General features: G+C 44.3%; 1 protein-coding gene across 2 annotated transcripts in view; it reads left to right on the top strand.

The window, feature by feature from the left end:
• The window catches only part of ERCC3 (ERCC excision repair 3, TFIIH core complex helicase subunit), a 33,445-nt gene extending 21,754 nt beyond the window's left edge, over positions 1–11,691 (top strand). The window contains exons 12-15 of one of the 2 annotated variants that reach the window (XM_057745902.1): positions 1,031–1,148; positions 6,510–6,628; positions 9,509–9,661; positions 11,210–11,691. In XM_057745902.1, coding sequence (XP_057601885.1) covers positions 1,031–1,148; positions 6,510–6,628; positions 9,509–9,661; positions 11,210–11,341 — 522 coding nt within the window. In that variant the 3' untranslated portion in view covers positions 11,342–11,691. Of the gene's footprint in view, positions 1–1,030; positions 1,149–6,507; positions 6,629–9,508; positions 9,662–11,209 lie in introns of those variants that run through there. The other variant, XM_057745903.1, reaches the window with a different exon arrangement.
• Positions 11,692–15,262: the final 3,571 nt, after the last annotated feature.

Below are 15,262 nucleotides of genomic sequence, written 5' to 3'. Positions count from 1 at the left end.
TTGTTGAAGGAACGTCACATGTCAGTTTTCATTCTTACATGTCCAGTGTCTGGGGGCAAAGGAATGTTGCCTTTCAGGTAGTGGAAGAAGCAGATGTAGGGTTTTAATGTATGTAATCTGTACTCCTAACTCAAGGAGTATATCGTCTAGCAAGCCCTTATGCTTGACTTAAGTTTTTCCCACCTCTTTTTTGCGATACAGGAATTTTGAGTTGTATTTTCTTTATGCAAGGGGGAAAAGTTCATTACCTACTCTAGTGAAGGTAGGCGCTTGGATGAGGTTCTCTCTGTGGTGTTGGAGGTTCCTGAGGGTCATGGGCAGCCTTGTCCTGGCTCCTGGTGTGCCTTGGCAGAGTCACGTAGGCCCAACTTGGTGACGGTGTTAATCTGCAGTGAGAAGTGGTGGCCCAGCAGTTTAGTCACTCAGATTAGAACAGACCCAAAGCCCCAAAGAAATGAGATTTACCTATAAAGTCATCATGGCTGGATCAGTAAGTACCAAGCTTTTATTTCTGTGTCTAGGGAACTCAATGGTTTGATCCCGTCCCGCCCCCTCCCCAAGCCAAGGCAGCCACCTGATTCAGAATCTAGCCCAGTGCAGGCAGTGGCCCCTACAAGGTCATGTGTCCGAAACGTGCTGTTGGCCTCAATGGCCTCCAGTTAAGATGAGGGACGGTTTTGTGCAGACCTATTTCTGTAGCAAAAAATAAGAATCACTCACAGAGTCTGTCAATAGGGCCCTCTTGTCTCCGGGCCCCTAGGAGCCTGCACCAGGACTGTTGTTGAGTCAGATGATTAGGACTTGGGACCTGACGGCTTCTAAAGCACAGCTCTCAGGAGAGTATACTAGGTCCTAGAGGCCTGCTTGCATCTGAAGGCCCTGGTACAGACTGAAGAGGATAGTGGATAGTGATTGTTTTACTGAACTACCTACAGAGCTTACTTAAATTTGAGGCCAGTTGACTTTTTCTCTCCCTTTTTGTCTCATATATAAAAACCTTCCCAGACTCACCACTGCTTCATTTCTGTAGGTGGGTGACACATCATTTGATCTGCCAGAGGCAAACGTTCTCATTCAGATCTCATCTCACGGTGGCTCCCGGCGGCAGGAGGCCCAGAGGCTAGGGCGAGTGCTCCGAGCCAAAAAAGGTACCTTCTGCTCCAGGCGGTCTCTCTACCGTCAGGCATCTGTGTGTTCCTGAGGGTGAGCTTTGTGCTCCTGGGCTAGGTAGACTGAAGGGGGGTGGGCAGGGGTCCCGAAGCAAGGACCAAGGTCTACTTGGCCATTGCTGTTGCTCATGTGTTAGGGTTGAGTGTGTGGATGTTTTCCACGGCTGCTCTCTGGAATTCAGACTCTGAGCTGAGTGCTTGTGCTGATCGATAGAGGAGCCAGGGAAGCAGCACATAATGATGTAGACGTAGAAGGGAGAAAGCAGAGTTTAGGCCACCAGTGGAAGTAAAGGAGCTGGAAGTTGTGCTGTGACCCTCGAGTTAGGAGTAGGGGGACACCTTGGTAGGAGTAGCTTGGGCAGCCACTAGATGGATACCTCACTCATAACCTGTGAAGAGTGGTCGCTTGAGTGGCAGCTTACAGCAGGGGGCATCACAAGCTCAGTGAATGAGGAAGCAAAAGGCATGGAGTCTCTGCTTGATAACTGTAGTAAAGGAGCCCAGACCCGGATCACAGGCAGAGTAGACACTGACATTGCTGCTAAGAGATGGCATCCTTCTAGGAGCAGGCAGGTCCTAAAAGAAGGACATAGGCCCTGTCCTCAGTGAATTCACTAATCTTAGGAAGAACTTGGACTACTAGGATGTTTGAAAACGACAAGATTAGTGGCCGTGTGTTGTAATTGTGCTGTATTTGAGTATGTTTAGGAAAGAGCTAATTGTGTTTAAAATGGAGACAGGGCAAGTTAGTAGAAATAGCAAACATGAACTTGGGCATCAGACCAACTGTGTGACCTTGAGCAAGTAATTTGCCCCTCTGAGCCTTGGTTTCTCATCCAGAGTCGGAGTGAGAGTCCTTACCTTGCAGGACTGTTAGTGATGAGGAATGAGAGTACATAACAGAATATAGTAGACTGCTGGATAGACCTGACTAGTATATGTGAAAGTGATTTCATTACTTACTCTTTACTCTTCATCACACACAAATAAATCTAATTTGAAAACCCCTTTGAATTTGATTGGAATTTTGTTTTTTAAAATAATATTTGACTCATTTTACAAGGCCAGTATTACCCTGATACCAAAGCCAGAAAAGTTCACTACGGAAAAGAAAGTGACAGGCCAGTATCCAATGAATACAGTTGTAAAAATCCTCGGTAAAATACTAGGAAATCAAATTCAGCAGCACATTAAAAGCATCATTCACCATGATCAAGTGGGATTTATACCTGGGATGCAAAGGAGGTTCACCATATGCAAATAAGTAAATGTGATACATGACATTAATAGAAGTAAAGACAAAATCGTATGATCATTTCAATGGATACAGAAAAAGCATTTGACAAAATTCAATATCTGTTTATGATAAAAACTCTAAACAAATCAGGTATAGGAGGAAAGTACTTCAACATAATAAAGGCTATATATGACAAGCCCGCAGCTAACATCATACTCAACAGTGAAAAGTTTGAAAGCTTTTCCTCTAAGATCAGGAACAAGACAAGGTTGCCCACTCTCACCAGTCCTATTCAACAGTGTACTGGAAGTCCTAACCAAAACAGGTAAGAAAAAGATGTAGAAGGCATCAGAATTGGAAAAGAAGAAGTAAAATTTTCTCTATTTGCAGGTGACATGATTTTATACATAGAAAATCCTAAAGAATTTACAAAAAAACTGTTAGATCTATTCAATGAAGTCAGTGAAGTTCAAGGATATGAAATTAACATACGAAAATTAGACAAATTATCTAAAAAAGAAATAAAATGGTTCCGTTTACAATAGCATCAAAAATGGTAAAATATTGGGGGCTTCCCTGGCAGTCCAGTGGTTAGGACTCCATGCTTCCACTGCAGGGGGTGCGGGTTTGATCCCTAGTTGGAGAACTAAGATCCCACATGCCACACAGCCAAAAAGCAAAAACAAAACAAAAAACAATAAAATACTTAGGAATAAATTTAACCAAGGAGGTGAAAGAGCACTACACTGAAAACTACAAGACATTAATGAAAGAAATGGAAGAAGACACAAATAAATGGAAAGTGTCCTTTGTTCATTGATTAGAAGAATTAATATTGTTAAAATAGCCACACTACCCAAAGCCATCTGTAGATTCAGCGCAATCCCTACCAAGACTCCAGTGGCATTTTTAACAGAAGTAAAAACTAACAATCCTAAAATTTGTATGGAACCACCAAAGACCCCCATGTAGCCAAAGCAAGTTCTGAGAAAGAAGAACAGCGGGAGGCACCACACTTCTGGTTTTAAGTTATATAATAAAGCTGTGGTCATCAAAAGAGTATGTTATTGGCATAAAAACAGACATATAGACCAGTGGAGCAGAATCCAGAGCCCAGAAATAAATCCATGCAAGTATGGTCAACTAATATTTGACAAGAGAGCCAAGAATAGTACCCAGTGGAGAAAAGATAGTCTCTTTAATAAATGGCACTGGGAAAACTGGATATCCCCATGTGAAAGAATGAAACTAGACCCCCTATCTTACACCACTAGCAAAAATTGACTCAGAATGGATTAAAGACTTAAATGCAAGACTGGAAACCATAAAACGCCTAAAGGAAAACATAGGAAAAATGCTCCATGACGTGGGTCTTGACAGTGTTTTTTTGGATATTACATCTAAAACTTGAGCAACAAAATAAAAAATAAGTGGACTACGTCAAACTAAAAGGCTTCTTCACAGCAGAAGAAATGATCAATAAAATGCAAAGGCAGTGTATGGAATGGGAGAAAATATTTGCAAATTATATATCTGATAAGGGGTTAATATCCAAAATACATGGAGACCTCATACAACTCAGGCAAAAAACCAAATAATCCAGTCAAAACTGGGCAAAAGACCTGAATAGACATTTTTTCCAAAGAAGATGTACAAATAGCCAACAGGTGCATGAAAAGGTGCTTAACATCACTAATTATTAGGGAAATGCAAATCAAAACCACGATGAGATCACACCTGTTAGAGCGGCTGTTATCAAAAAGTCAGTAGTTAGCAGATGCTGGCAAGGATGCGGAGGGAAGGGAACCCTCGTGCACTGTTGGTGGGAATGTAAATTGGTGCGGCCATTTTGGAAAACAATGTGGATGTTCCTCAAAAAATTAAAAATAGAATTGCCACATAGTCCAGCCATTCCACTTCTGGGTATGTATCTGACAGAAGTGAATCACTATGCCAAAGGGATATCTGTCCCCCATGTTAACGTCAGCGTTATTTTCAATAGCCAAGACATGGTAGCAGTCTAAGTGTTCATCCACAGATGAATGGTTAAAGAACATGTGGTGTGCATGCACGTGTGTGTGTGTCTATGTATTATATAACATTCAGCCTTAAAAAAGAAGGAAATCCTGACATCTGTGACAAATGGATGGACCTTGAGAGCATTCTGCTAATTGAGTAAGTCAGACAGTGAGAGACAAATACTGTATAATCTCACTTATATGTGGAATCTACAAAAAACAAAACAAAACTTATAGAAAAAGATACCAGGTTTGTGGTTACCAGAGATGGGGGTTTGGGAGTGGGGGAATTGAATGAAGGTGTTCAAAAGATACTAAATTCTAATTGTAAATGTATACTGGGGATATGAAATACAGCGTGATGGCTGTGGTTAACACTGCTGTATGGTGTACTTGAAAGTTGCTCAGAGAGTAAATCCTGAAAGTTCTCGTCACAAGGGAAAAGCTATTTTCTTCTTTTCCTTCTTTGGTATTAATATCAATTGATGGGGAATTTCGTGGCGGTCCAATAGTTAGGACTCTGCACATTCACTGCCATGGGTCCCTTTTTGATCCCCGCTCGGGGAACTAATATACTGCAAGCTGTACAACACGCCCACCCCCGCTGCAAAAAAAATCAGACGATGGATGTGAACTAAACTTACTGAGGTAATCATTTCACAGGATATGTAAGTCAAACCATTATGCTGTGTACCTTAAACTTATATAGCATTATATGTCAATTTTATCTCAATAAAACAAAGGGAGAAAAAAGAGAAAATATTTGATATATTTAGCCCTTTGCATCTTTGAGCTCTTGGTAAGACAAGGAAACAATTGAATTCAGAGTTAGTACACAGATACTTAACTTACTAACATTTGAACTGTGAAGCAAAAATATTCAGATTTTCCTGCAGGATCAGATTTTATAGGCTACAATATTTTCTGTCCTAGTTTCTATGATAATTCTCCTGTTACTGGGTTTTCTCTCTGAGCTGCTTTTTTTTTAAGTAGTTTTAGCATAATGTTTTCAAAAGGGTTGTCCATATTGTAGTACATATTAGTACTTCATTCTTTTTTTTTTTTAATTTATTTATTTTATTTATTGGCTGCGTTGGGTCTTTGTTGCTGCACATGGGCTTTCTCTAGTTGATGTGAGCGGGGGCTACTCTTCATTGTGGTGCTTGGGCTCCTCATTGTAGTGGCTTCTCTTGTAGTGGAGCACAGGCTCTAGGCATGTGGGCTTCAGTAGTTGTGGCACACGGGCTCAATAGTTGTGATGCACAGGCCTCGTTGCTCCATGGCATATGGAATCTTCCCAGAGCAGGGATTGAACCCATGTCCCTTGCATTGGCAGGTGAATTCTTAACCACTGCACCACCTAGGAAGCCCACTTCATTCTTTTTTATTGCTGCATAATATTCCAGTGTACGGACATACCACTTTTTAAAATCCATTTATGAATATTTGGATTGTTTCCACGTTTTAGCTCTTAGAGTAATGCTTGGGTCATGTAGTAACTCTGTATTTAACATTTTAATAAACTGCCAGACTGTTTCCAAAGTGGTTGCACCATTTTCCATTCTCACCAGCAGAGCATGAGGATTTCAGTTTCTCCACATCCTTGACAATCGTAATCATCTTTTTTATTCTAGCCAGGTAGTGTGTGCCAGGTAGTATTTTGTCTTGGTTTTGACTTGTGTTTCCTTGCTGACTAATGATATTGAGCTTTTTTCATGTGCTCATTGATACATGAATCTTTTTATATCTTCTTTGGGGAAATGTCCTTTGTCTTTTTTGTAATTGGTTTATTTGTCTTTTCATTATTGACTTGTAATAGTTTTTTATATACCCTAGATACAAATCCTTTATCAGACATGTGCTTTGTAAATGTTTTTCCTAATTCTGTGCGTTGTCTTTTCACTTTCTTGATGGTGTCCTTTGAAGCGCGAGAGTTATTAATTTTGATGAAGTCCTTGCGCAGAATCAGGGCAATGACCCCCCAACTGCAAAGCTCTCCCACAGCAGTATTTGCTTTTGAGCCCTGGACCCTTAGTTCCTGCCGTTCTAACAGCTGACGTTGTCCTTTCTTGTGCCCTCCCCTAGGGATGGTTGCAGAAGAGTACAATGCCTTCTTCTACTCGCTGGTGTCTCAGGACACACAGGAAATGGCTTACTCAACCAAGCGACAGAGGTTCTTGGTAGATCAAGGTTATAGTTTTAAGGTATGTATCCATTTGGTCTCTGGTCGGAGTAGAACCAAGGCTTGCTTTCTTTCTTTTTTTTATGTGAAAATAAATTGAGTTGTATTTCTAAAATATTTTTTTAATCTCTTTATTGGAATATAATTTCTTTACACTGTTGTGCCAGTTTTTGCTGTACAACAAAGTGAATCAGCTGTATTTATACATATATCCCCATATCCCCTCCCTCCTGTGACTCCCTCCCACCCTCCCTATCCCACCCCTCTAAGTCATCACCCATCCTCAAGTTGATCTCCCTGTGTTATGCAGCAGCTTCCCACCAGCTGCCTATTTTACATTTGGTAGTGTGTATATGTCAATGCTACTTTCTCACGTTGTCCCAGCTTCCCCTTCGCCCACCCCACTCTTACCCCCCACCCCCGTGTCCTCAAGTCCATTCTCTACATCTGCATCTTTGTATGCAGTCCTCCCTGAGAAGTGGGGACCGCAGTCAGCACAAGCTTGTGACAGATCTCAGGCAGGCACAGGACATTAGGGGACTGGGGGCCCCGCCTCAGACTCCCTTTGTCCTTGCATGAGTTGTGGGGAGCTTCAAAGGAAAAATAGTGTGCAGGATCCTCTCCTGCCTCCACCTTCTCACAGTGAATGGTCAAAGAATGGCGCCTCTGAATCAAGAGGCCTGTGGAGTCTCAGCTTGTTAACTTTTTACAGTTGTCTTGCAAAGAAAACGTTAGATCTTGGTGGGGAAATGTGCTAGCCTAGTAGGACTCGAGATGAAGGAACTGTGGCCAACACTGCATTGGTCTGAGCCCCTCGGGGTTACTTTCTCAGAAGGGGCCCCCTTCACGTAGCTGGGAGAGCTCGGCCCTTAGTCATATGGTAAGCCTGGGCCTCAGTGGGCCTCACAGACATCAGAGCCATCCATGTACTGTAAATTTGGTATTTTAATAGTTTGGGAAATTCTAAAGCTTTGGCTAACTTTCATTGGCTAAGGCATTTGCTTTCTTTCCTGTTAACACAAATAGTATGTTTTTGTCAGGATTTAGTGTCCCAAAGGGTTTTTTTTTTTTAATATAAATTTATTTATTTTTTTTATTGGTTGTGTTGGGTCTTTTTTGCTGTGCATGGACTTTCTTTAGTTGCAGTGAGTGGGGGCTACTCTTTGTTGTGGTGCGCGGGCTCCTCACTGTAGTGGCTTCTCTTGTTGCGGAGCATGGGCTCTAGGCGCGTGGGCTTCAGTAGTTACAGCACATGGGCTCAATAGTTGTGGCTCACGGGCTCTAAAGCACAGGCTCAATAGTTGTGGTGCACAGGCTTAGTTGCTCTGCGGCATGTGGGATCTTCCTGGAGCAGGGATCGAACCCGTGTCCCCTGCATTGGCAGGCAGATTCTCAACCACTGCGCCACCTACGAAGCCCTCCCAAAGGGTTTTTATTTGTGCTAGTGGGTGGGGGGTGCTAGAAGCAGGGGATTAAAAGGACATCTTAGAACATATAGGTTTCCAGGTTCTTGATTTGTGAAAGACTGTAGGCTGACTTTTCAGATACTTCAGATTGTGTCTTTTTCAAGTTGGTTTAGGGCAGAACTAATTAGGGAGTTAACGGAGTTCTCTTTGTTAGCCTTGGACAAGAGGACAGAGTTGTCTGACCCCTCCTCTTTTAGCCAGAGGCAGTGACACTTTTCAGACATCTCATGATGAACTCTAGTTCAGGACTCTTAGGACAGTTTTTTGAAGGATTTTCATTGAGACCTTTTTATCCGTCTGTAAGACATTCATGCTGATAACAGCATTCATACCTCCTGGTTCCTGGGACAGTCGTGAAGTTAAGAGAAGCACTGAATCAGGAAGTGCTCTGGGCTCTTTGACAGGTGAGCTTGACAAAATGGTGCCTGAGCACATGGTTGTCTGTGTCAGTTGGAGCTGCCTTTGCCTTTCTTGCCTTCAGGTCTAACTGCTGAGAGCAGCCGGATTAGGGTTTCCAGAATCAGGACCCTGGTGATGAGGCCAGGGCAGAAGTGTCCTGTATCTGTACTCCAGGTCTGTGGCCACCTGAAGGGCTCAGCCAGATCCTTACTTCTAGGAATTGCCTTTTAATTAAAATTATGAGAAGAATTAGAAGAAAAGATGTTCCCTTTACGACTCAGCGGTCCTCAGCCTTTTTGGCACCAGGGACTGGTTTCGTGGAAGACAGTTTCTCCACGGGGGTGGGGGGTGGGGGTGGTAATGCAAACGATGGGCAGATGAAGCTTCGCTCACCCATCTCCTGCTGCGCGGCCCAGTTCCTAACAGGCCGCAGGCTGGTACCTGTCCGAGGCCTGGGGCGGGGGACCCCTGCTTTAGTGATCAGTCCAGGCTCTCTGCAGGGATAGGTGGGCCTTGTAGTAAGTTATCTCCAAAGAAATGAAAACCAGATATCCACCATGCTTTTATCTTTCTCTTTTGGAAAAAATCTTATAAATCCATTCTTAATATCCTATCACTCCTGCCGGAAGGCCTGGGTGCCAAGCCTGGAGGTTGAAGGTCTCCTTGAAGGGCAGCCGGCTGTGCCTTTTGTTTTTTGGTCCTTCGTTTATCTGGTGCAAGGTGGGAAAACTACCAGAATGGTTGTTTTAAGAGTGCCAAGATCCCTGTTGATCTTCTATAAGTGATCCTTTAGCTGCCGCGTGTTGGGAGAAGATTACTCTAGAATTTCCTGAACCTCTCCTGCCTTGCAGTCATTAGTTAAGCTCCTTGTTGACGGCGGCTCCTGAGGCTGGTCCCTGCACTGCTGAAGAGGCGCTCTCTGTTATTAGGCACCCGCTCTACAGGGTCTGATGGGGGCAAGTGACCAGACTAGGTGAACCCGGAGAAGGTGGGATGGGGCCCAGGGAGAGAGAACAAAACAGGGTTCTGCTCTGCAGGTGATCACGAAGCTTGCTGGCATGGAGGAGGAAGAGTTGGCATTTTCAACGAAAGAGGAGCAACAGCAGCTCTTACAGAAGGTCCTGGCAGCCACGGACCTGGATGCTGAGGAGGAGGTGGTTGCAGGAGAATTTGGCTCCAAATCCAGCCAGGTGAGTGAGTGGGTGAGGCTCCAGACGTCAGTTCTCCCGAAGGACAGAGTCTCAGACACACATACACCTGCACAGTTCTGTGTGTGTATGCGCCTCTGTGGTTTTTTTAAGAACCTGAGAAGTATGGGAAACTGTAGAGAAGAGAATAGTAGAAACCACCCCTGTTAACCTATCTGCGTGTCTGTTTTGTTTTATGTGTCTGAGCCCATGTGGGTGTAGTTGGTCTTCTGCTCTGTTCGCAGAACAGTCTGGCATAAGTGTTTGTTAGTATTGGATGTTGGAGCCTAGGCTCTCACTAGGGTGGCTGCAGAAAGGAGTGTGACGGACCTGGGGCTGCCTCTCTTGACGTTGGGGGAGTCACCGTATCCCTGGCTTCCTCCTCAGTAATAAAACTGAGCCTTCCAGCCTGTAAGATATGTCTAAGAATCAACTCGTATTGTAGTTTCCATACATACTTTGAAAAATTTAGAGTTCTTTGAAAATGCTCAATTTTTCAGTTATTCTGTACATACTTATTGAATGCCTACTACGTGCCAGGCAAATGTAATACTTTATAACTAATGAACGTATCATTATGAGGAATTTTTGTCATGTTTTTCCAAGAAGTACCGTTTCATGAGGTGCTTTTGAAACTAAGTCAGCGTTAGAGCCAGAAGGTGAGCGGTGGCTGGAACAAGGGAAGAAGGAGGCAGTGTCACCTGGGGAGGAGCTGCCCTCCCCTCAGCCTGAGACCTTTCTGTCCCCAGACCTGGGGTTTGGGGGCTGGATCTCCTCCTGGGCACTCTCGACGGGAACCCAGGGAAACTTCCTGTTTCTGTGTCTGAAGGTGTTGTCTGGTCGGTTCCACTTCACACTGGGTCACCGTGTCAGGCTGTGGAAGGCTTGGCTTCAGTGCCTGTCTGTGTACTTTGCTTGTAATCTGGTGTGAGTGGTGTGCCAGGCTCTGGGTTAGACCCTTGACTCGTGTGATGTCTGTTCACACCACATGTCAATTATCCCCATTTTATAGATGAGTTCATTGAGGTGTGGACATTCACTGTTTGCCCAAGGCCGCCCAGTGAGACACAGAGCCAAGATTCAGGCCCAGGGCTTTCTGGGTTTCCACTTAATTCAGAGCCTTATGGTAGGGTCTCGGGATTTTGAGGAACCCCTGCCCTCGCTTTTAAAATTCTGTTTAGAAATTGTCATTAAGAGAGGCAGAGTGGCATTAAGATTAGGTGCAAGGAATCTGAAGCTAACTGCTGGGTTCAAGTCCCATTTCTTTAAGTGTTGTGTGATCTTGGACAAGTTATGTTATTTCTCTGTGCCCGTTTCCTCTTCTGTAAGATGGAGATTATAATGGTTGTGAGGATTAGATGAGTTAAGACATGTAAATAAGTATAAGCTGCTTAGAACAATGCCTGAGACATACTAAGTGGTCAGTAAATGTTATTTGAAAAATAAAATCTATGAAACTTTTATAATTTTTATAAATTTATTACGATTACAAATGTTATGGGAAGGGGGTCTTTCCCCTTGGAAACTAACGGTGAGCCGGTTGCCCTGCAGGTGTCTCGGCGCTTCGGCACGATGAGCTCCATGTCTGGGGCTGACGACACAGTGTACATGGAGTACCACTCATCACGGAGCAAGGCTGCCACTAAGCACGTGCACCCGCTTTTCAAGCGCTTCAGGAAATGACATCCACGGGGTCACGTAGGTGGAGCCTGGGTGTCCAGCACCAGCACTGGAAAGGGGTTTTGAACGTAGCATTTTCTTTCCACATCCGTGTTCTTTCCAACAGCATCAGCCACACCGATCGACTGAATAGATTCAGTGTCTGTTGACGGTGTTGAAGGAGATGCATCGGGAGCTTGATTCTGTCTTCCTGGGTCGTCCAGGGTTTGAAAGTGGGAGTGAGGTGACTATATTTTTTGTTTTTTTCAGACCACTTTTCAAACTTGTTGGGGAGTGGCGATTACTGTATATAAAAATTTGTAATATTTAAATGTATTTATCTTAACGTTCTCCTGAATAAACAGCACTGGGACGTGTAGCCACTCTTCATTATAGACGTCCTTATACCTTGTCACAGGCCTGCGTCGTGTCTAGATGACAAACCTCCATCAGGGCTCCGCTTGGTGGCAGGCCCGGAGGATCAAGATGAGACCCGTCCACAGGGAGCACCAGAGAGACGGGAAGACTTGCCAGTTAGTGTGCAGTGTTGATGGGCGGGAGTGGTCCAGAGCGAGCAGGGAGCTGGAGCAGCTTGCAGTGCTGCCCGGCCCCTGTTAGCTCAGGTGGGTTCTGCGGGAGGCACCCACAGCTGTCGGTCCTCTTGGTCACCCGAAGGCTGTCACCTCTGTAGGGAGCCACAGTGCACACAGCTCCGATGGTTGATCTTCTCTGAGATTCTCCCCCCAGGTACAGTGTTGATATTGCTGGGAGCTCGATTCCTCCTCTCATAGCAGTCTAGTACCGTTGGATCTTTAATGACTGGTTCCCTTATTCTGAAGAATGTCTCCGGGCTTTTCTTCTCTTGTTCCTGGTGTGAAAGAAAAGGTGTTCAGGAAAAGACACACGAGGCAGGATTGGTCCATAGAAGACAGGCAGGCACGCACAGGCCTAGGTCATGAAGAAGAACGTGTTATTTTGAGGAAGCTCGTTCCAGTAGGCAGCAGCCCCACACCTGGGGAGTGTTGGAAGCCTGTGCTAACTAAGGCCTCTCGACTTGGAGTCCTGTGCTCCCCCCACCCCCCGGCCACCGCTTGGCAGCAGTGTTCCCAGTCGTCAGCGCCCACTCGGGGAGAAGACTACATTCATTTTGTCAAGAGTGTTTTGAAGCAAGAACCACCTTCCTCAAATTCCAGTTCTCAGTGCTGACCTTTTGGGGACAAACACACTCTCACAGTCTGGCCAGCAGTTGGTACTGACCCGCGGACGGCCTCTCTGTCCGTGCAGACCCTGGAAACAGCCCCGAGCAGCCAGACAGGCCTGTGCTCAAGCACATCTGTGCCAAGGCTGCAGACCTGCCCGTCACTCACCGCAGTAGGTGACTCCCAGATGTCTCAGGCTGGATTATAACCAGTATTATTTCCAGGTTCTCATATCCCGTCACATCGTTATGCTTGAGACACTCAAGCAAGGCCAGACACTTCTTGTATCTCCTTGTTGCTCACTGTTCTCTTGTTTTCTAACCTGTCTACAGATAATGTTGAATTTTACCCAAGCCTTGTGATCCTGGAAAACAGGGACTGTTAAAGAAACCGCCCCCATCTTTTGTGTTCTGGGAAGCAGCTTACTGCAAAGAACCCCCTTTCCCCATACATCTGAGATAAGACTCATGGATGCCCTCTTTGTTTACCAGTGACACAGCCAGACGCAGACCTTCCAAATCCCCATTCTTTGCTTCAAATGATTAGCTGAATCACTTGTCCCCATTGATCAACTGGAACAAAATGCTTGTTAACCAAACCTCGGTTATGATTCCTTCCCACAGGCCCCTGAATTTTGGCCCATCCTCAGTCTACAGCCCCTCCTGAGTCCGGCTGGACTCAGGGTAAAACATTGTCTTATCTACTGTCATCCCAATTCCTCACCCCCTCCTTCTCTTGTTTCCTCCTCCCTATAAAAGAAAAACTTTTTGCCTAACTCTTGAGATGCTTGTCGATTTTATGGTCAGTGCGGTCTCCCTTTTTACCATAATAGCTGCCCTCCCCTGTGCAGTATCCTTTCAAATAAAGTCTCTCCTGGCCAAGTCTAGAGTAGTTTTTTTATCTGACACCATGTAACAAATTCCTATTTATTCTCTAAAAGTAAGTTGAGAGAGCATCTCCAGGAAGCCTAACTCCTGCTCCTACCCTTAAAAAGTGTTTCCTCTACTGTGCTATGTCCTTTATGCTGTCTTTTTTTTTTTCATTTTTGGTTTTTACATGTTTGTGTCCTGTTAGCTCTATTTGTACTCCAGTATCTGGCATATAGTAGTTACCCAGTGATTATTGAACTGGACTTTTTTCAGAGTTTATGGACTTGAATGCAATAACCCTGCCTGCTTATACCTTGAGGGAAGTTTTGAGTGAACTGCTCACTGGTAACCATCTACTCTGTTATCCCTTCCTGCTAACTTTTCCCTGAACCAGCCCTTACACCCCGTAGCAGATGGAATTTACAGGACAAAGTACCAAATAAGAGAGCTGCACAAAGAAGTAGAGAGATTTGCTGAGGGGCCCTGAGTCTCCCACTGAGCACATGCATGTGAAGAAGCTACCCAAGGCTGGGAAAGGAACCACATGAAAGGATTAGGGAGAGCTTAGCCAGGGCCTGGACTGTTCCTGTTCCCACCAGCCAGAATGAAAATCCTCAACTCACAGGGCATCTGGTAGAGTGTTCAGCAAGGTTTTGCTTCAGTATTGTGGAAAGTTAGAGCTAAACGAATGTTGCATGAGTCCTAACAAAGTTTGAAAGCAAGACCCAAAAGGATCCAACGATAGTATCCAAGTAATTTACCACGTTTCAGAACAAAGCTAATTATTGCAATATGAAAAATATCTAACTCACAGCGTCTGACTTCCAGTCAGATATTGCCTGGCAAGCGAAGAGCCAGGAAAATACAACTGATAGTGAAAAGTCTTGTTTCCATACTCTCTCTGACATTTCTCATTTGCTTGCTCTGACAAAGTAAGCTGCCTGGTGGAGAGGCCCACATGGCAAGGAATGGGGGGGAGCCTCTGTCCAGTGGCCCACTGTGAACTGAATCCTGCCAACACTCACAGGAGTGAGCTTGGAAATTTTTCCTCCCTTGGTTGAGCCTGAGATGACAACAGCCCTAACCTACCCCTTGATTTAACCTGTGAAAGACCTGAACCAGAGGACACAGCTAAGATCCTGGATTCCCGATGCACAGCAACTGTGAGATAATATATGTTGTCATTTTAAGCCACAAAATTTTAATTTTTAAAAAATTTTAAATTAAGAATTTTCTTATCAAAATCTCTTTTTTAAGAAAGAGAATTGATTGCTAAGTTCTGGAGATGGATAGTGGTTATGGTTGCCTATGGTTACAAAGCAATAGGTAACTAATATAGATTTTGGTACCAAGAGTGGGATGCTTTGTAACAAATACTCAACAATGTGGGAATGGCTTTGGAACTAAGAAGTGGGCAGAGGCTGGAAGGATTTTGAGAAACATGTTAGAGAATACCTAAATTGCCTTCAACAGACTATTAGTGGAAATCTGGACTTTGAGAACACTGCCAGTGAATGCTTAAAAGGTAAAGAAGCTACTATTGGAAACTGGACAAAAGGGGATCTCTGTCACACAGTGGCCAAAAATTTAATGGCACTGTCATTTGCAGTTATGTGGAAAGCAGAATGTGTCTAATGAAATTTGTGGTCTAGATTTGCAAGATTTGCTAAGATTTGCAAGCAGAGTATTCAAGGAGCTGCCTGATTGCTTCTTGCTGCTTAAATAGTAAAATGCAAAAGGAGAGAGAAAGAGTGAGGGTAGAACCATTTTTAAAAAGGAGCCAGAGACGACACTTTTTGTGCAGGGAAACCCAGATAAAGACAGTGGACTATGTTCTGTGACCACAGTGGAATTAAATTTAAAATCAGTGAAAGATC

The sequence above is a fragment of the Hippopotamus amphibius genome, chromosome 8 (assembly GCF_030028045.1).
Source record: "Hippopotamus amphibius kiboko isolate mHipAmp2 chromosome 8, mHipAmp2.hap2, whole genome shotgun sequence".
Taxonomy (NCBI): domain Eukaryota; kingdom Metazoa; phylum Chordata; class Mammalia; order Artiodactyla; family Hippopotamidae; genus Hippopotamus; species Hippopotamus amphibius.
The sequence above is the reverse complement of the archived record's forward strand: the minus strand, read 5'-3'. Positions and strand labels throughout refer to the sequence as shown.